Raw genomic sequence first — 23,804 nt, 5'->3', positions numbered from 1 at the left:
GATAAATTTTGCGCTTTATGTTCGAATTAAATTCCACGGCGTGGTAAAAAAGGCTATATTTGGCTAAGGGAGAAAGAGAGAAAGCCGGAATGGTTCTCCACCAGCATGGTTAGGTGCGCGATAAGCTGACAGCTTGGCTGGCGAGCGTGTGCGCTAAAAATGGCATAGCCAAAATGATTCGTTGACTGAGGAAATGAATTATGTTGTGTATGAAGTAAAACATAATATATTTTCCTTCTGTTGGTCCGCGCATGCAAAATACTTCAACTTTACCGGCTTAACGAGAAAACCTCATTGCTTCTTTAAATTCAAATGAGATACACTAGCAACATGCGAGACACATACGAATATTTTAACAATTTTTCATGTACATAAAAAAATTTCATAAGATATGTTGGAGGAGGAACAATTGTACTGAAAATTCGTTTATTAAGCATTGATGTCAAATATTTGAGACGCATATCTTTAAAGGGATTTTCCATTCGCGGATATATTCCGTATATATTCCGTGCAACACAGAGAGGCTAAGAACAATGCATGAAATTAAATTTTTTCGCGCACGGAGAAACGTTACGAAACGGATTAAAAACGAAGGGAATATCGTTCGATTCTATTTTCTTGCATGATAAGTAAGGTACGAACGCAACTTTGCGTAAAAATTCGAAAAATTCGCGTCACTGAGCGCTGCTTGATTTTCGCACGATACGTATTTAATCTCCCGTATCACCGCGAGAGAGAGAGAGAGAGATTTAACTCTTCCCGTTACAAATTCTCGCCGCGGGCGATTCAACGGCCGGTTTTTGCCGACCAGGGATTAAACGCTGACGTGTCAACGGATATCGGGGACAAATTCGAATACGCGCATTTCCGGTTAAATGAAATATAATAAAACAAGTGTTTATATGCAACTATGCACCGCGCCCGACACGCGTGACGGATGTCTACCGCGTATGAGAGCGGTCGTTGGAACGGCAAATGGCATGTGATCTGTCCCCGGATGCCAATCGTCGGAAAATTTCGGTCGTGGTAGAACCGGTAGAATGGCTGGATCAATGTTACGCGAGTTGCTGCATTGGCCTCCTGATGGATAAAGCGGTCTCTTGCGCATGCAGTACACGAGTCGCTCTGAACATTCCGCTCGTTCCCTGCTATTCTTTTTTTTCTCTACGATATATCCCTTTTGTGTTTCGATAATATCTTTTTTTAATAAAAGATTTTTGAAAAAAATCAAGATTGTATGTATCAATATTTCAATATTGTTAATGAAAGATAGTTGATACCTTTCACGCGATAGAGAATGTATACTCGATTCAAGAGACGGAATTCGAGTATTCGCTTACAAAAAACCGGAAACACCGGGTGTCAACGGTGGTAACGATATCGGTGGTGGCAACAAGTGCCTTTAACGTTTTAACGGTAACGCTGGCCGCATTCTTGGAGAATACTCGACGCGTTGCTCTCAAAGGGCCCCGCCGCAAAGGTTTGGCGGGATCATGAAGCATCCGTGTGGTCGTCGGTGAGACAGGAAGGGACAAGAGGATGCGTCTTTTGCGGCATCCGGGTTATTCGAATGTGAATTCTTTAACCTTTTAACATTTCCCTAAATCTTCCTTTTTCCCCCGTGTCTCCCGACGTCATCGGCATGTCCATCTTCTCAGTATCTTGCGCTCGGTTTTTTAAAATCCACAACTTCCTTTTATATTTTATGCCAGTCTCCTCCGCGCGCGTTCTTTCCTTTATATATGTATATATTTCACTTTTATCCCATTTTCTTTCCAAGATCTTTCTACACAACTGACTTATGTAACGTGCAATGTGTCTAAAACAACTATCACGCATTGTTATACATTAAAAAATTTCAAGTCAGATAGTTCGTTTCTTTTCTTTTTGCTTGTTTCTTTTATTATATATACGGCAGCATTATATATACAGCTTTTATTATATATACTGCAGTTTTCATCATTTATACTTTTCTTTAACACAACACAGAACCAATCCCATTTTTCTATTTAACGTAACATAAAACTCGGAATAGAAAATTCTTTATATTTGTACGCAGACTTGCAAGAAATTTAATTTTGCGTTATACATCATGCGAGTAATGCTTCAAGTGTAATAGGAGTGAGATAATGTGTGAAATTAATACGATGCTATATGTGAAGGCGTATGCAACGTACGCTAACGTTCTATTCTCTTTCTTTTTGTCCGAGATCAAGGGGTAAGAAAGCTTGGGAGGAGCGCTCGATCTGTCAAGGGCAGCTGCTGGAGGGTGAACTACTTGATTTACGCCTTTCTTCCATCTTCCGCTCGCAGACCATCCTCTTTGCCTTTCTCCGCCTTTCCCTTATTCTTCTCTTGAATGCTCTATTTCATCAGTTTAATTCGTGAAGCAGAAACGTGAGTGGTCTTAAGTGTTGAGCTAGCTTCTTACTTTTGCTTATAAACAGGCTTAAATATGACAGTACAGGTCGTCGATAGTAATTTTTCATTAATTTAATTTTTAAAGTAATAATAAAGTCTGTCTCGAGGTAAAAAAATCTCGACTGATTCGTTGCCCATGTAACTTTTGCTTCTTAAGCATTTCTCTGTAGATCCTTAACGAGTTTCTGATTCTTCGAAAGTTTCTTAGAAATGATTATATTCGAGGCTTCTAGTTGCAAAACTCGTTAAATTTACTATAAACTATTTTGAGCAAAGACAGGAAAAACTAATTATTTTGTCTACATGCAAATTTTGTTTCAACAACCGAAATATATCTCTTTATTTTAAATAAGTATATTTATTATTATATGTGTAAAACTTGTGTGTGTGTGTGTGTGTGAAATTTTTATACATATATATTTCGATTATTTATATATTTATCTTATACGTTTATGATTATTTTTACACTTTTTGTTATTTATTTCTATCTATTTTATCAGTATAAAAATACATAAGATAACAAGTAAATTCATGATATAAATTGCATTTCACGAGATATAGTTTTAAAGAATATATTTTTTAGAGTACATTTTTCTGATAAATCTGTTTTCATGAGAAGAAGCTCGTGTTTTCTACAATTTTTTAGGGGTTGTGTAAGATGGGCGGTTATTTTATTTGTCTACACTGTGGTTGTGAATTGCGAAGCGAATCTGTTTACTACCCAGTGCGACAGCGTAATATGAAAAAAAGTCTTTCGTCCGATGATAAATTTTTGATATAAACTGCCCTCGTTTTCATGTTCCTTACTTTAAAAAACCCCTCAAGGGCATTCTTACATAGCCATCTGCTATCGTCATAAATCACAAATTATCGTCAGCCGTCATCGGTCGTCATGATTGTATTATTTTTCAACGCTGCAAGACTTGGAAAAAACGCAATATCATGTATGAAAAATAAGAATTTACTAGTTGATCAAATGAAATATAAGGATTGTCTACTGTGTCATTTTTTTTTTCTGTCATATGTTTTGTTTCAAACGATTTTATCGTCGGCCATTCTTTTGTCTGACGTTACATTATTTGTTCAAGACAATTGTATCGTTGGTTTTCTACCTCTCTTTTTCGCGAACTAAAATCCTTTATCCATCCTTTTCGCACAAATAACTGTCAAGTGAACATCCGTTCTTTATTTCACGGAAACACGCGCGATAATAATCACCGTTATCAAGGTTTGTACGGAGCATTCTGCTTTCTGTTCCAGCGTCAAGACGGACATGGGTGCAGCCGGTGCGATATCTAGGCTTTACATTGCAAATGCGAATAAAAAAGATAGCGGGAACTACAGCTGCGCCCTGGCAAATGTAGCAGCAGCCACTATGGTGTCCGTCCACGTGTTAAATGGTAAGTTTTCCTCACGAACGTATACTTTCGTATTTCGATACATTATCATTAATATCCGAGGAAAAAACGGAAACTTTATTTCCGAGAAGTTTATTTTTCAAACGCAAAAAATCGATAAAAGTTATTTATATATTTAAATCTTATGTGAAAAATTGATTAAAAAAGTCTAAAAATAAATAATTAAAAAAATCTAACTTTTTTCTCTGACGTATGAAAATCACTTTTAATACACAATTCGATAATGTCGGGTGATAATTTGTCATTTCATTTCCTTAATTCTATCGGAAGACATTCATTTGCTCCGAGGAATCAGCCACACTCGAAATCACACAATTAAACGATCACTCGCTGTTCAGTACTGATAACGGTGTTTGGAGGGCTCAAAGGAGGCGAGATCGAAGGGATGCCAGCCACCTTCGGCGCCTATCGATATAATTTTCCACTCCTTTGCACGATCGATAATTGATTCCATGGCTTTTCAATACGGTGCTGATGCCTATTACCGATTCCTCCTTTATTTCCTATAACGTCTTCCGTTTCCCCGGCTTTTCCGTCTTCCTCACGCTTCAAAGAGGTCAGTTGTTCTTGTCTCCGTACATCTTCTCGCGCCAATCGATCGTTTAGGAATACAAAGCTGCGATTTCATCAGGGTAAATAACCGGAACCAAACGCGACCGAGACGGAGGTGCTGTCGTTGACGGGTCGCCGCTCGATCGCTCTTCGTAATCTTTGTCTGGTCTCCATTTCCGTTTTATCTCTGTCTCTCAAAGAGTTTCTCGCATTAAACGATATTCTTGATAATACGAAAATAGTTCATACTAGAGAGATAAAAATTCTCGAGGACATAATATTTTATATGCTAAATAATACATTAAAATATTATTAAGATATACGCTGTTTTAATTCTTCCATCATTATTTATTCAAATTATTATTTTATTTCTCACAGGTAACTGCATCCGGAGTGTCATTTAATTCCAGCGCATGGCGTGTTTATAGCAAACTTAAAAATATTCAAGTTGACCCATTTTCTTCTTTACCTAGTCAAGTTGTCGTACAACTATTCTTCATTTTGTAATTTTTCTCATTTTCTCTCCCTCTCATTGCATAATCAAATTAACGTTCAAAATGTACATTATTCTCGAGAGAGCACGCGCTAATTCTCATATTTCCAATTTCATTATGGAAATAACGTAAGCGTAAAAGTAAAATTTTATTACAAAAAACAGACGAGATAATGGATATTAATTTATCGTGCTGATAGATAATTTATCCCATGTAGTTAGATAAAGATCAATCTATCAAATTGGAATTAGTATGGATAATGATTGATGCGATTTCCGTCGATTTAATCGAATTCGATTAAATGAGACTGAATATATGTTATTACTGATATAATTTGTATCTGCGGGGAAAACTTACTCCAAAATACATATATATATGTCTAGGTTGATCCGTTTTTCTGTCCGGTGAGCAATTCTCGCTGTACTCGTCCGCTCTTCCCTTTTGATCTATCGCAAGATGACATTTTCTTTCCTCTCTGGTGCTTTTTCCCCTTCATCTTAGGATGACGTAAACCGCGAAACTTTGGTATCACGACAAAATAGCACGTACGTTGAGTCGATGACGCGTGCTCTTGTGGGAAATGCCGCTAAACGCAGGCTTCATAGCGGCATGGATGGGTGAGATGCCACTGCAGAATGCGGTCGATATCGTGGGTTGGGGAACGTCTTTCGAACTTATAGCAAAGGAGCTCAACGAGTTTTCACAGCGGCTTTTCGCGCTCGGGGCAGAGCGGCTCAGAGACGCCGCATCTAGGTGATGTGCATTATTTACGGCGGATTACCTTAAGTCGCGGCGGTCCAATACGAGAGTTCGATCTCCTCGGTAAAGTTTGACGAGGCAATAGAGAAATGTTCGCTCGTGTGATGTATAATCGAGTCTTTCTCTTTTCGAAAAGCCAGATAATCTCCGATTGTCCGAAACGATGATTACGACCCTGACGATTTTGCTGCAATCAAGAGACCAAGATTTCGCGATTGATACACGATTTGTATGATTAAATATACTTTTTAAATTCGTGCTTGTACGTTTCATTCTTTATTCGAATACACCCGACAGATGCTAATAAATGCGAAATTCCTGAATTCTACCGTCGACAACATACATCATCCGCAAAACAAGCGTCTTATTATCTCACAGCGCGAGATATGGGCCAGATGGAATTAGAGTGAGCTAGCGTTATTGTCGCGATGACTACGAAACGCGGCAAGTCGGAGAATTATTACCGCGGGTGTTGTATGCCGGTAACTACAAGAGCGATCATAATACTGGAAGTAATGCGAATTTGCTTGACAAGTAGTCGGACGCTCGAAGCCCGCATTCGAAAGTAGTTTGCCGCGACGGGAGTCGATCCACGTCCTGAAATTTCGTGTAACGTTATGCATCGTGAAATGTTTCGTACTTCCGCAGCTCGTCTATCCGTTTATGCATGAGATCGGCGCTAACGATCGTCCGTCAGAGTGAGCAATTTGCAAAACGGGACTCGTGACCATCTTTGACCATTGCGGCTTGAGTCGCATTCTAATGTCTCTACCAGTCCAGGATCGATCCTTCGAGGTCGCCCTATTTTGCATATCGCGAAATCTGTTATACATTCAAATTCCCCTCTTATTCCTAATGATTTTTAAAGCTTACAATCATCTTTTTTTGCGAACCGCATCAACAAATTGCATATAATATATATATATATAATATCATATAACATAATTGCATATAATATATATATATAATATATATATATATATATTTATATATATATATATATATATATATATATATATATGTGTATCCACGCATGCGTGTGTGCATTGTACGTGTATATGCGAAAGATAAAATAGATAGGAAAAATATATAAACGCCTCTTTCATAAAACGAGTAAAATAACATTTCAGCTAAACATCACACAATGGAACGCGCTATGTGACTCGTTAATATTTAAATATATTTTAAAGTTCTCTAGTTTATTATGCAAATGAGAAACCGCGCTTGTTGGCGAATGCGCGCTGAGTATAACAGTTATATATAAAACAGTGGGAGCCACTGCCTCCGACGTAAAAGCTAGGGAAACGAGAAAAAAAGGATGATACGATTTTAGTTTTCCTTCAGCGAAGCGCATGATATTATGCAGCTTTCGTTATTTTTTTTTCCCAATTAAAATATTCCCTCACAATATACGAGCGAATAAGCCTTAACGCAATTAATTCTCGAGATGTTATGATTATTAATTAAGCGCGAACCTGGCTCCGGAGGTGAAGCACATTACTCGATGCTATCTTGACGTGCGTGCTTCAAGCTCGCATGACACCTCTTTTCACTTTTATTTCTTTTGATCTTACTTTGCGACTTCTCTATTTTTATTCTTGGCAGTTAATCTCGAATCACCATCAAAACCGTAACAAAAGATCTCTATAGAATAAAAAAATGTCGCAAAATAAAATAAATTTGTTGAGAAAAGTAAAGAAATTAAATAATTAATTAAATTAATAATTAAAAAAATTTAGATAACGACAAAGAGTTAGTGTAAAAAAAAGGATAAATAGAAAATTGGCCAGCAGCGACAAACTGGATGAAATTGATGGGTGAAAAAGCGCGAGGAATGTGTGAGTGGCGGAAAGTTCGTTCTGGAAAATGAGTAGTTCTTGGCCTAGTTAATGCCTACGAGGAGACAAGCGACTACGGAGTTGGAGCAGCGGGTGGTTGGCCGGTTGGCATGGAAGCCGAGGTTAGAGAGGTTATTTCGCGGGGTGTCACGCCCTGCCCATTAATAATCGTAGCCGCAGGCTCCAGGAGGACTACACGTCGACCCGCCTCTATCCCTTCTATGACACGGAAGTCTGCCGTCGCCTCTTTGGCATCACTGCTCTCTCCGCGTCGAGAAGTCGCTCGCTCTCTCTTTCCCGTCTCCTTACATTGTCGACGTAAGGCCAGGCGTGAGGAGTTTGCAAAGCTCTCTCGTCGCAAGACGTAGTTAACAGGTCCGCTCGCGCGCGCACGACCATGTATAATACACAGAAGGAATCTCCGGAGGGCGCTTGACAGCTCATTTCGCATCCGCCTTTTTCTACCGCGGCGATTCTTTAAGTCCCCGGCTTCTCTCGGGCCGCTCTCTCTCCCGGAGAGACCGGCGGAAACGGAAGAAAATCGTATCGCCCGGTGTGATTAATCGCGCGGTTACGTGGAATATTATACAATTCTCGACTCTCGGTAGCGCGCGAATTAAAATTTACGCCCCTGCCTGCCTTAGAATAACGCAACAACACCGATAAATTTCATTCCACTTGAACGCTTGTGTGCGATTCTGAATTGAGTACAGGTTTTAAGGCTCTCTTAGAGTTTCACGGATATCGAACAATTATGGGAGATGAAATAAACATGAAACAGAGTCGAAATTATGTGCGGTCGGCTTTGATAAATTTAAGAGAGATTGACTATTATTCCCTTTTATGACTACAGACTTTTGCATGATGCAATATACGATCGGTAAGTCAATGAAATTATGATGTATTTACATCCGACGTTACGAGGCATCGCGTATGTGTGGGAGCAGCGCATGAATGATCGGCCAATTAATTCGTAATTAAGCGGAGGTCGAATGACGAAATGCTCTGCATAATTCGTGTGAAATGAACAGATTTATGTCGACTAGATAAACTGCCAAATATACTGCACGCGATTCAAAATTTATACTAAACTTATTATTAGATTATTAGGTATTAATTTTATTTACAGATACGCTTTTTTTATCTAGCTAAAAACTCAATGTTAGCACTCGACATTTGAGAACATGGGTTCATTTCTTTGTTGGATTAACGAAAGCATTTTCAATAGGACGGAACGTCTTAGCCCTAGTGAGGATTCAGACGATTCAATTAACGGGAAGATCCGGGATTAAGAACCGGTTTATCAGGAAGGCGCGTAAACAGAGTTGTAAATTTTTCTCAGAATAGGAGTGTTTAATTGAATCCTCGGGGAGAGGTAGTCGTTCTTATGACTGGCCGCTAAAAGTGCCACGCGAATAGCATGTTTTCGACTTGGAAGAAACTTTAGGATCGATGGAGCTAAATGTTTGATTGTGCCAAGAAAGGATAAAAATGAATTATAGAGTTAACGGCTGCACGAAAGAGAAAACGGTGACAAAGCGATTCGAATAATACAAATTCAAATCCATTTTACATGATCGACATATGCGTGCCGTATGTGCAATTTTCAATGAAATATAATATTATACATATATAATATTATATTACACAATATATAACTCTGCTAAAATGTATTATTAACTTAACACTGTATTTGCGCTCATATTTAGAAAGTTATATTCACATCATCAAATTATGTTTTAGAATTTCAGGAAAATTTGCACGCTAATACAGAGTATATATATATGTGTGTGTGTAGAAGACTGTAAAATGCGCTAATGCTATGAGCATACGGAATTAATTATAAACGTATGCATTTATTAACTGGACGAAGTGCGTCATGAATAGATTGATACACATTTACCACTATGAATCATTCCACTTAATCAGTTGGCACATGAAACAACTTCTTTTCAAACTATTTTCGTTCTAAGTGATAAAAGCGATACTTTTCCCGCGATTGTGCGACGAGCGATTTCGATCAGCCATTTACTAAACTCGCGCTGACCGCAGGCTCTTGTCACTTTTGAATGCGACAGTGGACCGCGGAATCACGTCGCATTTGATATTTTGCCACGAATTTTACGGATGACCGGATTTGCGTTTATATCTTGAATTTTCGAACGGTTCAAAAGCCAAATATATATATACTGAGCCAAATATATATATTGGTCACAATACCTACGCTTTTGTCACGATACTCCATGACAAATCAAATACAGGGATTGGAACGCCGTTTCATTTGATAGACGAGGAATATGTTTCGTTTGATATTCAGTTTGTTGTATAACAGATTACTTGCACCATACATATGCATCGCACAAGTTTTCCCTTACATCCACTTTGATCATCTTCAAACGTGAGAGATGATTTATTATTCAATAATTTTCTCCACAGGATTAATAAATTGAGACATTGATAACTAGACGAATAAATATTATAGAAGCCGATAAAATCGCAACGATAGATCGATAGCATCAAGACGTAAAAATAGAAATTACAAAAGGTAAGGTAAGAAATGGATAAATGAAATGTTATAATAACAAGACATTTCTACTTCGACAAAGTTGGAGAAAGATTGAAACATTGCTCTCGATTATTAGCGGAGAAGAGATTTCACGTATATAAATCATACACTTCTTTTAAAATTTATTCTCTTTCTTTCTCAATTCCTTAGAATAATATATCCTTTTTGCTACTAAATTTTAAATCGGAAACACGTTTTCCATTTTCTTTGTTCGAACTAAGGTATTATTGTAATCGTAAGATATATAGCACGAGCATGTTTGATTTATTCGAAAGAATGGCAATTTAATAACATTAAATTTTGCTAATATTTAGTATTTAATTTCTCGTAGACCGCAATTCGTGAAATAAAATATTTATAAAAATACGTATGTTGAAAAAATAATATTCAACTTGAAGCTATCACATTTTATCTATGGTGCAATATCAGCAAGATATCCGAGATGAACGGCGATTTTTCGCAAACATCGCGGAGATATTTTAAAAAAATTCGACTTGCGGTCTCGAAAATATCATTCAGCGCATCGTGAACAAAAATAGAAAAATAGACCGAAAGAAAAGAGGGGACAGTGGAGTGCATTAAATTAACGGTATGATGCTTCCGTATTGTTACAGGGGAGAATCCAGCTGCCATGCAACACGGCGGTACCTCGGCCCCGAGGGCGACCTTTATCTTCACCGTTGTGATATCACTATCATCGCTCTTAAGGTGACCGTGATGACCCCCCCAGTGCATTTTAGACCTGCGATTCGAATGGTGCTAACTTTCTCCCTCCCCAAGGAGACTCGCGCCCGGAATGTCCTCTCGAAGCGGACGGGAACTTTGGGCATTAGGCCTTCTCTGCCACTTTCGCAGGAAACCACGTGCAATTGGTGCGAAGTACGTATGAAATGGGATCTAGTTTCACGCGGGACGTCGCGATTATATACGCGTATATGCGTGACAACGATGGCGGATATCGAACCGAATCCGTTTCGAAATCTCGCGGACTTAACTCTCGAACGAGTAGCTTCGCTAGAGGCGCCGCATCTCGCAGTTTCAGCGAGATGCGAGACGCGTATCAGTTTCAACAGACAATTCCTCGAGTGCATCTCTTGAGGAACTTGACTAATCGCTTCCGGTGGCGATCGATGCGGGATTCGCGCGCAGAACGAACGATGCTCGCGCGCTGCGAATTTCGGGAGGAGAAACTTTTCATCTCAACCTTCCTCGTGTCTCGAGCTCCTGGTTCTGGTATGTCGATGCGATGTTATTGCGCACGTTATTCGCGTCCCCACAATGTTCAAATGCGGATCCGTTAATTAAGAGATTCCGTTCATGTGATATATAACGCGCGACTATGACATATGTTCGTATAACGTCGCCGGAGAAATGGCGGCCGCGTCGTGTGATTCGATCAACTGTAATCGACGACATCTTCGTTTTATGTTTCTTCCACCTGTCGCAAGCGTTTCGGTTAGGTATACCGACGTAGATACATGCTATTCGCTCCTGAAATATTTAAATGCAAATTAAAGATTTGCGAATATACATTTATATGTGTGTATCATTTTCTTATAAATTTTAATATATTATTTTTCGGAGGGTATAACAACGAAGAATTTTTTATCGATCGACGAAGACGAGTCTTGCGAGGATACAGCAAACGAGTTTTGTAAAGTCGCAAAATTTCGAGGACATGTATATATATACTTTTTGTATATGTATACATCTTTGTATATATATGTATATGTTTGTTAAACTTACATTTTACGTCTGTACACTGTTATGTATTTTTAGTATGAGAATCTCTTAATATTAAAGGAGATATTTCGAAACGTCAAACATGAATTTGTCGAACGACACCGTCCAAAGAATTTGGCATACTGATTGTTACGATGAATAAGCAGCTTTTTCAATATTCGTGAAACGGACAAATTTGCCAGTTTATTGCAAAAAACCTTGTTTCATTTCGATCAGTCTACAATGCAATTGTACAATTACATTCTGTTGTATACAGAATAATAAAAATGTTTCTATTCATCACTCAATTTTTGATAATTACAGACTATACAAAGTTCGCGGATCTACATATCATCCTTTATATTTCCAGTTTGCGTTACAAACGCAACTCTTTGAACGAATCGAGATTTATGTGCTGTTAACAAACGATTGGCATCGAAATAGCAATTTGGCAAATAAAGTGATCGACGATAATCATTGTTGATAAAAATCTGCTAAAGTATCTGTTGAACAATCTCTTCAAATGTCATTATTACTCAATTTCATCTGATAGAAGCAATATTTTCGAGGCTCGTAATGGGTCGAAGAAATCATTCAAGCAAGAAACAATGATTGCCATGTATCATCAATGTTCAATGTTAATTTTCATGCTCGCTAGCCCTGCGGCGACCAATATGCGATGAACATGGACGATAAAGATCGTTCGTTCATTCGCTCGCTTAAAAAGCCTGACGAATAGGAAATAAAATTCGCATTAATTGCATTAAAAGATCCGGTAGCCGCTTTTTATATGTAAAATTATTGAAATATTGTGAATACTATAATGGATTTTTAAAACCAATTTTTCGTTATATATGTGACTATATGTCGTTGTTAAATTCGGTTATAACGGTTTGCAATTCTTGGAAACGTAGATAATATAATTTCTCACTTCAAAAATAAAGGTATTTCGAAATTAAATTATTTTATAATATATAGATATATTAAAATAAACTATACAACTTTACGAGAATGAATATTAACTTATTATTGAGGGAAAATTATTGCGCGAGCGGTTTTTAATCTGTCACATTTTTTGTAAAAAAAATACCACGTTAAAAAAATATATATTTTAAAGATACTCGATATTCGAATAAATCGAATTGAATAAAACATTTCGGAGGATTACTCGATGAGAAAAAAATATCGTTGAGAAAATGTAAATGAGAAAGCTACAAGACCCAAATAAATCCCGAAAATATCGAAATAAATCCGTGGACAGAAATAACGTACGCGAGTAGCATTTGCATTTTAGAAATTTTATAGCGCGCACGCACAATGTAGTAGTGAGTGTACGATTGCATTAGGGATGTACTCGGGCAGAACTGCAACGCGCGGGCGGGATCGGGATACGTGTGGCACACCGTAAAAGCGCGACAGTTGGACGAGGATCGATCGGGCAACAAATTGCCGATCGTACCGATGGAAAATGAACCGTTAAGCAGCCCCACCTGACAATGACGTACGGTTAGTTTGGCGTAAATCAGTAGCTTTCTACTCGCGCGGATACACCCCCGCCCCCACCTACCCCGCGCTCGCCGGCTGTGTAATGTGATAATTTAACAGAGGCATTAATGTACGAGCAGGTGCAAAATATTTCAACGAGACGCGTGCGGCCGTGCGCGATCCGTTACGCAAAAACCACATTCGCGCGTATAACCGGTACTCGCGATAAATTTAATTATTATTCGCGAAAAAGAGAGGGAGAAATAGAGAGAAAATTGGAACGAGTATCGGGAATGCATTGAATCGCAACGACGTCCGGATATTTCGCGGACAAACTTTTGCATTCGGGCTCTTCTTCCTCTCTTCTTTGGGGTTTATCGTCGGCTTTTTCTATCACCGTTATACGCTATTCTCTTAAAGGGAAGTTTCGAGACGTCGTCTACTCTCCGTTTTCAACCCTTGTTTCGCTGCCAAGCATGAGATTCAGGATGGCTTTAATCCGCGAAAGGCCAATTTGTGAATTAATGTCAAGCGCGCAAACTTCAACGGACAGTTTTATAACTACGGTAAAGTAAGCGTAAATTTTGCAGAATATTCTCGCGCTTGTCCCGGCAGGCAATACGACCGAATGTCATCAGTTTCGATTGTTTGCTTGTTCCGACGTTCGCTCATGCGGAATTCATTTTCGAGAAAGATAGGAAAAGTTTTTCCAGCTGCTCTGTATGCAGTGAATATCGCTTATAAATTCTTAGAGATTACTTAGAAAGGATTCCTTGTCGTACAATATTCTTCTTATTCTTTTTCAGTTATTCTTTTAGTTTTTCGATTAAATAAAAAACAAGGGAAATTAAAAATACAACTGTCAAAATAATTATATCGCGTTAATTTCTATCGGCCCAAGCGAGTCCCGAAGATATCACATGTGTCATCGAAGATGTAGTAGAATAAGATTCGATAATAAATTCATTATAAGATAATCTTTGCCGTGGTAAGACTCGTAGAACTTCTATCATTTCCAGTATATCACAAATTAATGTATAATAAAAAGTATTAAAATACATTCTATTTACACTCGATTGTTATATAATTTTTATTTGTGGGCGACACGATTGTTAGATTTTGATATTGTGAATTTATACGCTTATATACGTCAATTTTCTCAACAATCTTTGCTTTAAAACAATTTTACATTTGACCTCGCTAATCTTGAGGGGAGAAAGAGAGAGAGAGAGAGATAAACTCTAATTAAAAACAGCCCTTCGTAGAATAAAAGCGTCGTTTCGGTTTTAATATCTATTTTTCCCTTTATTTTGCCTGGGCAATACGCCGCTATTGTCCACCGTGCGACGTGACGATTACCGCTCGCGCAAAGTCTGGATAATATCACGTGGGTATGTATACGTCTGTGCGTGAGAGTGCGCGAGATTACAAGCAAAATAATCTACGTGTGTTCGATAATATAATTCGAAATTAGAAGTTAAGCCGCGCGGGCAGCGTGTTATTTCTGAAGAACCGCAGGTGGAAGGACGAGCGACGGAATGTGCAGTAAATGTATGTATGACGCGTGCAATGTCTGCGGGGGTGTGTATGCGTGTCTGTATGTGTGTGTGTATATGCGCGCTCTCCAATATACTCTATCATCATTAATCATATTTCATCCCCATGCATCCACATACTAATGTATACACGATAATGGTTAAAACAAGTCTGTAAGCAAGTCCGTAAGTTATTGGTACTATTATATCATTATTAATGCAATTAAAATGAGAACACAAACTTATATGATGCCTGGTCGTCGTCCATCATTAAAGGCGGAGAAAGAAGGAGAGAGAAAGAGTCAAATAGGAAGCTCATTTAATATGTCGGTATTCATTGTTCATTATTTATAAAGGTTCGAATGCAAGATACAATAAAAATATATAGTACTGAACGTGTGTCTCTCCTCTTTATTCAGCTTTCCTTTCCGATAACCTTCCTTTACGATAATGACACCTCTCGTGAGATAATGAAGGACTGCGTTGCGTCTCCCGGAATTTAAGTAGCCTAATTGGCTCAAGTCCCTTCTACGTGTTAATTCCATTGTGCAAATTTGATGAACTTTTATTGGTTTTGAATTACGTCGAAAGGATCCGAGAAGAAAAATTATCGGGAGGACGTTACTCAGCATCCATTACGAAGAGAGATGTCCCATTAATTCTGCCCCATTGCATTCTTTATAACCGTCTTATTCATCGAAAAGAGAAACTCCTCGGTGAATGCCCGGACATTCTCCGGTATGATTATGGAAATCGATACCGTGGTAGTTACACGTAATTGATCTCACGTTCACGAGATGCTCTCTGCAACGTCTTTAAAAATACGCGGTGCGATTATTTCCTTCGAAGACCGGGATTTCGTGCCGACGTTCAAAACCGACTTTACTCGAGAATCTCGCGATGGTCCAGGGAAGCGACACAATGATAAACTCGCTGGACGAGTCGAGCTGCACGATAAAAGCTGCCGGAAGAGGCTTCGCCGAGTGCCGGACGAAAAATTGAATAAAACGAAACTACCGAGAGAGAAGCTCGACGGAAAAAAGAGCCCATTCCCATATCCCGGGCGGACCCCGGGTACGTTAAGCGTCGCGGTTTTTAAAAGCTCCCTTTTCAGCAATACACTGTCCTGGAAAAATACTAAATCAGTATGATGGCAGTGACGTTCGCGTTGCGTGAAAAAGAGAGAGAGAGAGAGAAAAAGGAGCGATACGCCAGAGAGAAAAAGTATATTCCCACCGTTGTTGACGTAAACGACACGACGTAACACCATCGTGCATGAGTGTGTTTTGGATAGACAAGTTATTTTATCTGCTCGTAATTTCTTTCCACGCGACTGTCTCGCGCGAAATATCCGTCTCTCCGCTTCTTCCCACGAGTTTCTTTCCGCAAATTTCTATGCGGGAGCGATATCTGACAAATAGGATTTGATAATCTATCAAGTCGAGAAACAATCGATCAGCCGTGAGCCGATCCATAGAAATCTCGCTCTAACGCGACGAGGCGAAATTTATTAAATTTCCCCTCGCAAATTCTCCTCTCCGTCAGACACGAAGAACTGTAATTAAATGCAAAACAATCGCGCGCTTCGAAATAATAGCGTTAAACACGTTGCTCCCTTTTGTCAACGTGACGCAGTGATATTTCCCTTGATTAAGGGAACCAGCCAGGCTTGATGCGGGTATTCCTAAAACAACATCGCCGAAACAAACCGCTTTATTTCGGGATAGCTCTCGAGACCGTGCTGTTGCATACTACTGCCATTGTCCTCCCTCTCGCGTGCGGGCGTTTCCTCTTTTTGTAAAGGTGGCAGAGCAGAGAAAGACATAAACCCTTTGTCATAATTTCGCACTGCGGCGGCACGTAGTGGATACGCGACGCATGGAATCTTGCGGTGCATACCACGATGTGGCTCATGCATCATCTCGACGCAGTCAAGTTGCGCATGTTCGAAAAAAAGGGAACACGGCCAGGGAACACTCGTAAAAATCACCGCCTTACTTTCCTCTTTTTCACCAGCTCTGATCATTCTTTCTCGTATCGAATTAATCGATTAATAATTCTTGTATCGATATTCTTTACATGATACATGTAAGAGCATACTTGTTTTACCGAATAAAATATGTTGGGAAATATTGACGAGCCCGAAATGAGTTACATCGGAAAAATGTTAACAGGAATCCCGGTACCGGTATAAATGGACGACGAAACGGCAAGAACAGTCGATAGCTTACGTTACGCATTGTGTGCGCTGATACGTGTGCATGTATGTATATACAAGGGGCTTACTGTACAAAGCTGAATCCGTATTGGCAGTCGCTACGTTGCCTGTTGGCATTGTGTACGTACCATTACGATGTATATGGCTTGGCTAAGTCAACACGCCGACAGAGAACGTCCATTACTTCATCAAACCCCGGCCATCGTCGACAGATCCGACCACCGCCAATTTGCCAACAATCGCGACACTCAGTCAGTATAAACAGGTCGGCTCTTTGACTACGGCACGTGTGATAGCCCAAGCAAGGTAATGCAGTTTAGTTCCGTGTAGCTTTAGGCCCGGAATACACAATCTTTTGTCAATTACTATATATGTGTCGCGCATCTCGCAGTTGTATAATGATAAATAAAAACGGAGAGCTTTTGAATAGAGACTTGTGGATTTATCATTCATATGATGCATGCATCGAATTGTATTCTGGAATAAATTCTAGAGACGATATTGATGCATTTTAGAAATGCAATACACGGATTGAGAGCTCTTTGTTCCCATATCCTTTATATGTGACCGCAGGGATTGGACAAAGGATTCGCGTTACAGTTTGCTGATTCGCATCTCTCTTAGAGAACCGGGAAATATAGAAAGACGATGCGGTCGCCGGCAAGGATTCGTCTCTGGCGAATTTTCGGTTTAAATTGCAGCGTTTAATCGCAATGGGTCGGTCGCCGGATTAATTATTTAAATCTCTTAGGCTAAGGTTGAATTAATGGACATGGTCCTTCAATGTTACCACGACATCGATAATTCTGTAGTTTCGTGACCGCTTCTAATAGACCGTCCGGTTTTCGTGTTGGAACACGTGTCTCGATTATAGAATACAGATAACTCGTTTCGTCTATTTTATTTATTTATGACTATGCCATTGTTGTTACGGCTATTGACGTGTCTTTTATAAATGTCTCGTAAATGAATGGCAGAGGATTGAAGTAATTGAATTGGAATTTCAGAAATCAGACGGAACATTTCTCCTCGATGGTGTTCCACTTAGAACGATAAACCCTAGTTTGATCCTTTCTCCAATTTTTTCTGCAATCTTTCCAGACAATGATTTAAGCTAGGATTATTCACGATAGATATTTTCAGCATCAACCATTCTTATTAATGAGATCGAATGAAGACAGTATTATTTTTTGAAATTATCCAATATCATTTATTGCTTTTCAATTTTTACTCCTAGTAAAGTACATATTGTAAGACAACTAAAATAATCAAAAATTGTGCTATTTTTTGTAATATTTTGAGAAAAATAAGATAAATAATTTTAAGGATTTTAAGGAAAATTTGTGTGTTGCAGATATCTATAAATTATTTGTTTTTTTTCGTGCAGTATATGAGAAATAAAGGCATAATAATTCTCGAATTAATTATGTGTAAAACGAGATAAAGAGGAGATTTTTATCAGCTTGATTTATTGAAACTAGTCAAAGATGGAGATCACCGGTCTTTCTTCACCACTTTCACGATTCTGAATTATTTTTCAGTTTACAAATTATACGTTATTAACCTCTTAATGGTTCCGAGGAATATTCAGTAACCAGAAGACACAGCATCATCATCAGTTTCCTCGTGACGTCGCAGACGCTGAGTTAAGCTGAGTCAAGCCAATCGCTCTCCTTCCATTTGCAAATTAAATGGTCACGTCCTTGATTTCAATTCCGCGAAAGGCAATTCCCCAGTTTCCAATGTAACTTGTCTTAAACTCGGCGACACCGGACGTTTAATCTTAATCGATCTACCACCTTATCGGCGCGACCGATGTATATCAACATTTTTCTATTTCCATCGCTGACATCTCCATCGACTTTCCTACCACTTTCGCCTCCGCCTCGTTCATCCCCCCCCCCCTTTTATATCCCCCCTTTTATATTCGTTTACCTTTCCAATTTCTTCCATTCCCCGTTCTTCCCTCGCCGGGTCTCGATTTCTTTCTTCGTCCGTTTCTGGCATTTCGCTTTTTCCGCGTTACCACTCTCCCGCAGCCCTCGCTCTCCTCACGGATTCCGCAACTATTCTCGTTCGGAAGCAAGCGTCCTCTTAGCTGCCTCGAGTCTTATCTTAATGGCTTGCCCTGGCAATCGAAAGTTTAGTTATTATCGCGGCCGTTGTCGCCCCGCTTCGCGAACTGTACGGTGGATCGCGCGGAAACATTGTGCCAGATAGGGACTGTGGAAATTACCGGGCTGACGCATACGCATGGCTATGGGCAAAGATGAACTCGGCCTTTTAGAGGCCTGGAAAACTTTCGGTCGAACGATATTGCCGTCACACAAGTTAGATCGCCCGGAACGTTATTAAAGCGAGATCGCTTCGACTGCTGCGACTCGGAAACAAAATGGTGGGAGATGGTACGAAGCATTGGCTGCGTTCAGCAGGAAAAGCTGCTTTGCAACTGTTGTAAAATTCGTGAATCTGATTAGTGTATGCTCTTAGATTCAGTCAAAATTAAGAGCATACACTAATCAGGCTCACGAATTTTACAACAGTTGCAAAGCAGCTTTTCCTGCTGAACGCAGCCATTGTAACGAGTGATTGATCCCGAACGCAAATTGATTGCCATTGTCGATGGGACTTTTTTCTTTGAATACTGTATCATTGCTCGTCATTTCTTTGAAGATGACGACGTGACTCCTGTTCTGTTTCAATACTACAAGGTTAGAACCAGAGTATCTAGAGAGAGTCGCCCTCGCGAGCACGCAACTCCTTCAATTCTATGCAGTCTATCCAAACAGGCGGTAATGAAATGTTTCCACTGTTACCGCAACGAGAATGCCGCTAGATATCCGTGGTGCCGGCGTCAACTCATTAAGAACATCTCGTTACTGATGGGAACCAGGTCAATTACTCATAAGTCTAGACTTAATCTTCAAGATGCCGTAATTTGATTTACATGACATGCATCATTATATTATCTATGAATATTATATATCGTTACATATTTAATTAGTATGATTTATTAAAGAAAATATTTTTTAAGTTGTACATTTAATTTTATATATTATTATATATATTGTGTATATTTAATTTGATATATTTTATATATTATACACAGATACATGACTAATATGTGTATATTTCTGTAGAAATTAATTGTAGAAATAAATTGTAAGGAGAAAGATTGCAATACATTGAGATTATTTGCTGTATTAATTTTTGCTGTTTTCTCTTCAATAAACGACAATCGCGTACGTATAAAAGTATCTATTTAATCGTGACGTAATTAAGCTTTAGGTTATCTTAGACAGAAAAAATGCTGAAATTGTACGAAAAGAAAAAGTATGAGTAAGAAACGTATAATAAATGTCCCAATTGTCGGTCGTCAATATGGAAAAACTGACCTCGAACGAGTAGGTAATGCATATTCCAAATAAAATTGCCAAAATACATTTGATAGATTTCTAGGATCTTGACAGATATAAAGCTTTCCAGGTTTCTTTGATGACCCTGTATCGGGTCCCTTTGATCAGTATCGAGGCCCTGTACAATTTCGCGAGGACGTCGTTAAAGGACGCCAAATTCTTGGTGGACCTTCCAATAAATTATTCGAGCAAAAGTTTGAAAGGATTTTTGAAGGCGAGGCACTTACAGAACCATGGCGCGAAGAAGCAAAGCAACGGGTATGCAGAAAATATACGAAATCAACCTGACCATTCATTGAGACTTAACTGTCAAGAAACTATGACAAAAAGGAAAAAAGCACTCGCATGTAGGATTTGTTGTATTGATTGAGATTTAAATTGAAATCTTAATTTTAATTAAATCCCTGTCAGAAGGAAAATTTATATCTCTTAAAGAGAACTCTTTCAATAAAGTTTAAATATAATTTAATGTACACAATTATGAAGGTTCGCTAATCAAGCTGAAGCTATTTAATTTGTGATTAAACAGCGCGTAAAACACGTCATTAAAATCTTTTCACTTACTAATATTTGACTTTTGTCCTTAATCGTATTATTCGAGATTGCTTAGTCCCGTTTAGTTTGCGTCTTAACGAAAACACTACGGAAAGAAGGGTCGAAAAGTACGTCCTTTTTATGCTATATACACTTGACGGGATCGTTTCAGATACAAGATGAGAAAAGAAAGATTGCTGGCCGCATGCTACCGACATCTCCATCGAAGAAACACTCGTCGCCCGGAGATTGGTATGGATGCTTCGCTAAATCTTCTTACTTCAGTCCGGGACCGAGAGTGGAAGTGAAAAAAAAGACGCCGGTTCTGCCTAATATGAAGATCAAACCCAATCCGCTCGGCGGTCCGGGTTACGCGGATATTTGCCTCAATCCTTATCCGTCGTATTCCCACGAGCCTTACGATCGCGTCCCAGGGATTGTTCGCAAAAGTAAATGTGTTTGCGTTACCGCCGCTTCGAATCTGATCTCTCTTCGCTCTCTCGCTTTTTGATAAATTATTCATATGCATAATTTTTAGCGGGCGATACGTCGCGGAATGTAAATGCCATTAAGATACTTTTAAAGAGAGAGTTACTCTTCACTTTTTAAAAGACGAGGTAGTAAGCGTACTCTTAGTATTGCTCACTCTTTACAACTGATTTATTTTAGAACGACGAGTTTATTTCGATATTGAGTTGAATATGATGAGAGCAGGAGTCACGTGTATACGCGCTGCTACAACTGCGCTGTTGTCGAGCACATTTTTCTTTTCTTTCTTATTTTATCGCACATATTATAAAGTACTTTGGAATCTATAATTCTTTCGTTGCGAAATATGTATTCTACAGACGGTATTCAGCACGAGAAAAGATTAATATGTCTTGTACATTGCGTCTTTATTCTGAAAAATTGTTTGAATTGCTTCTTACACGTGGAGCATAATTTATATAATGATTTTTATTATAATTTTCATAAATAATTATGTGTAATTAATTGTGTACCCCTCTCTCTGTGTCACAATAATTATTTTTGTATAATTAGAGAAAATTAATATCTATAACAATATGGAATTTTTTTGCACTTTGTGCTGTGTCAATAAAAATAATTAAAATTATTCTAAAGTTTAAATTATATTTTGTCGTGTTTCTCACTTTTCTCTAATTATTTGGTTTATTTATGTACAACACTACAAGGACTATTACTATGCGAAAAAATAGTAATGAGAAAACGGAATATAGACGTAGATTGGAATTTTTTCGGAACGCTTCCTTCATTTTATACGGCAGCACGTGATTAATTATAGTTTCATCGTAAAAAAAAAATTGCTTGTTCTCGCTGGCTTTTTGTGAGGAAAACATTTTTAGCTTCCACGTAAACTCTCTTCGTGGAAAAAAACATTCGACAGCAATTAAATAAAATCTAAATTAGTGTCGTAAATGTTTGAAATTTTTCCCTTTCAGAAAATTCCTTTAAAAAGTGTATAACGTTAAAAACTTTATGTATGATAGAATTTTCTGTCTTAAAAAAATAGAATTTAATTTTTATCGAACTTTGGTAGAGGTATTAGAGAATTTTCTTCAGTAGAATTTCCAATTTCCCTTTCTCTCTCTCCCTCTCGTTATTCATTTATATATTTATATTTGAAAAATAATTTTTATTCAATATATCTCTTTCAATATATACATAATAAATATGTTCGTAATATGGTTAATTTTTGACAATTTTGTGAGTTTTTAGCATTTATTTCAATTATTGATAAATATGTCTTTTCTGATTTACTAAATCAGATTACTTTGATGAAACAGAAACAGGCCGATTCTTGACGACTAGTGCGCCGTTGGATTACTTTTCCCCCAATCCCTACGAAGATGAGATTCCAGGACCTACTTACGTCCATCCGGTCGAAATTGCAAGGAAGACACTCGGTATGGCGCGATTCTACGTTCCTTTCCCCAAGAAGCCTGGCGGAAGTCACGATGGTTGCTTCAGCAAGTTTCCAGAGTACACGAACGATCCTTATGTTAAGGATAAGGATAAAGCTGCCGTCGAGTCCAAGTTTATAAGCGGCGGACCGTCCTTACGTTCAAAATATACAAATAGTATTATCGCGCAGATAACGAAGATATCGTGCAACGCCCGCAATTATCCGGAATATCGAGAACGAGTGTATCCTCTGCACTGAGAAAATTTTTTTAATTGCATGAAAATTTTTTCCAACTTTTTCTTCTCTTTTTATCGACGAAACTTACCCCTGTATAATTACAAGTCATATCAAACTTAATTAAAAATAATTAGATTTAATTTACTTTTCCGATAACTTGTTATTTCTTCTTCGTTATATTTTATATGATTATTGCCCTTACATTTTTATTGTTTACGAGATGATTTATGAATAAATTAATAATAAGAAAATCTCATCGGGCGAACCGAATAATTAATTAAACTTAATTCTTAAATTTATGTATCTATGCATTTCTAAAAATTTTAGTTTTCATTCTAGTTTATTAAACTAATTTCGCTGTGAACACCGTGGAATTTCCGGAAGAGACCTGAATACGCTTCTGTTACATCACGCCCATACAATACATGTGATTTCGTATCAACGAAGCCATTGCCTGCTATCGCGCTCCCATCGTTACGATGTCGGGCCGACAAATCGGCTTTTCGGTAATGACCAGTGGGCCATGCGCGCCACAAACATGGCTGAAGCAGTTTCCTGGGGACAGTGGCGAGCCCTTTCAAAGTGAATCACTCGGACGCGTTCGATCTTACGACCCTAATGAAATTCTAACGAACGTTCTATCGCCGTCGGAGTCCACTCTTGCAATCGCAATTAAACGTTCCCG

General features: G+C 38.5%; 2 protein-coding genes across 11 annotated transcripts in view; both read left to right on the top strand.

Annotated features, from left to right (window-relative positions):
* Positions 1 to 15,185, top strand: part of LOC145964822 (zwei Ig domain protein zig-8) — a 116,067-nt gene extending 100,882 nt beyond the window's left edge. For 6 of the 7 annotated variants that reach the window (XM_083087991.1, XM_083087987.1, XM_083088003.1 and 3 more), the window contains 2 exons: positions 3,682 to 3,821; positions 10,663 to 15,185. In XM_083087991.1, the coding sequence (XP_082944117.1) occupies positions 3,682 to 3,821; positions 10,663 to 10,760 (238 nt within the window). In that variant the 3' untranslated portion in view covers positions 10,761 to 15,185. Of the gene's footprint in view, positions 1 to 3,681; positions 3,822 to 4,769; positions 5,062 to 10,662 lie in introns of those variants that run through there. The other variant, XM_083088008.1, reaches the window with a different exon arrangement.
* A 4,494-nt stretch (positions 15,186 to 19,679) lies between these two features.
* Positions 19,680 to 23,378, top strand: LOC145964777 (cilia-and flagella-associated protein 96). Of its 4 annotated transcripts, none has more exons than XM_083087880.1 (5): positions 19,680 to 19,901; positions 20,307 to 20,416; positions 20,495 to 20,682; positions 21,131 to 21,407; positions 22,746 to 23,368. In XM_083087880.1, the coding sequence occupies exons 2-5, from the start codon at positions 20,344 to 20,346 to the stop codon at positions 23,138 to 23,140; spliced, it is 933 nt and encodes a 310-aa protein (XP_082944006.1). In that variant the 5' UTR covers positions 19,680 to 19,901; positions 20,307 to 20,343; the 3' UTR covers positions 23,141 to 23,368. The 4 variants fall into 4 exon arrangements, with proteins under 4 accessions (XP_082944006.1, XP_082944014.1, XP_082943996.1 ...); XM_083087888.1 differs by having other exon boundaries at positions 20,149 to 20,416; positions 22,764 to 23,368; XM_083087870.1 differs by having other exon boundaries at positions 20,149 to 20,416.
* The last annotated feature ends 426 nt before the right edge of the window (positions 23,379 to 23,804 follow it).

The sequence above is a fragment of the Camponotus vicinus genome, unplaced genomic scaffold (genome assembly GCF_025532165.1).
Source record: "Camponotus vicinus isolate PSW18456_S1 unplaced genomic scaffold, iyCamVici1.0 SCAF_1, whole genome shotgun sequence".
In the NCBI taxonomy this organism is placed as follows: domain Eukaryota; kingdom Metazoa; phylum Arthropoda; class Insecta; order Hymenoptera; family Formicidae; genus Camponotus; species Camponotus vicinus.
Note: the sequence above shows the minus strand (reverse complement) of the source record. Positions and strands in the feature narration are given on the sequence as shown.

Bases quoted from the DNA above. Each gene is read 5' to 3' on its own strand.
- LOC145964777 (XM_083087880.1), top strand. From the start codon at position 20,344: ATGAGTAAGAAACGTATAATAAATGTCCCAATTGTCGGTCGTCAATAT. The intron at 20,417-20,494 runs GTAATGCATATT...AAAGCTTTCCAG, and splicing joins AACTGACCTCGAACGAGTAG to GTTTCTTTGATGACCCTGTA. The intron at 20,683-21,130 runs GTATGCAGAAAA...GGATCGTTTCAG, and splicing joins GCGAAGAAGCAAAGCAACGG to ATACAAGATGAGAAAAGAAA.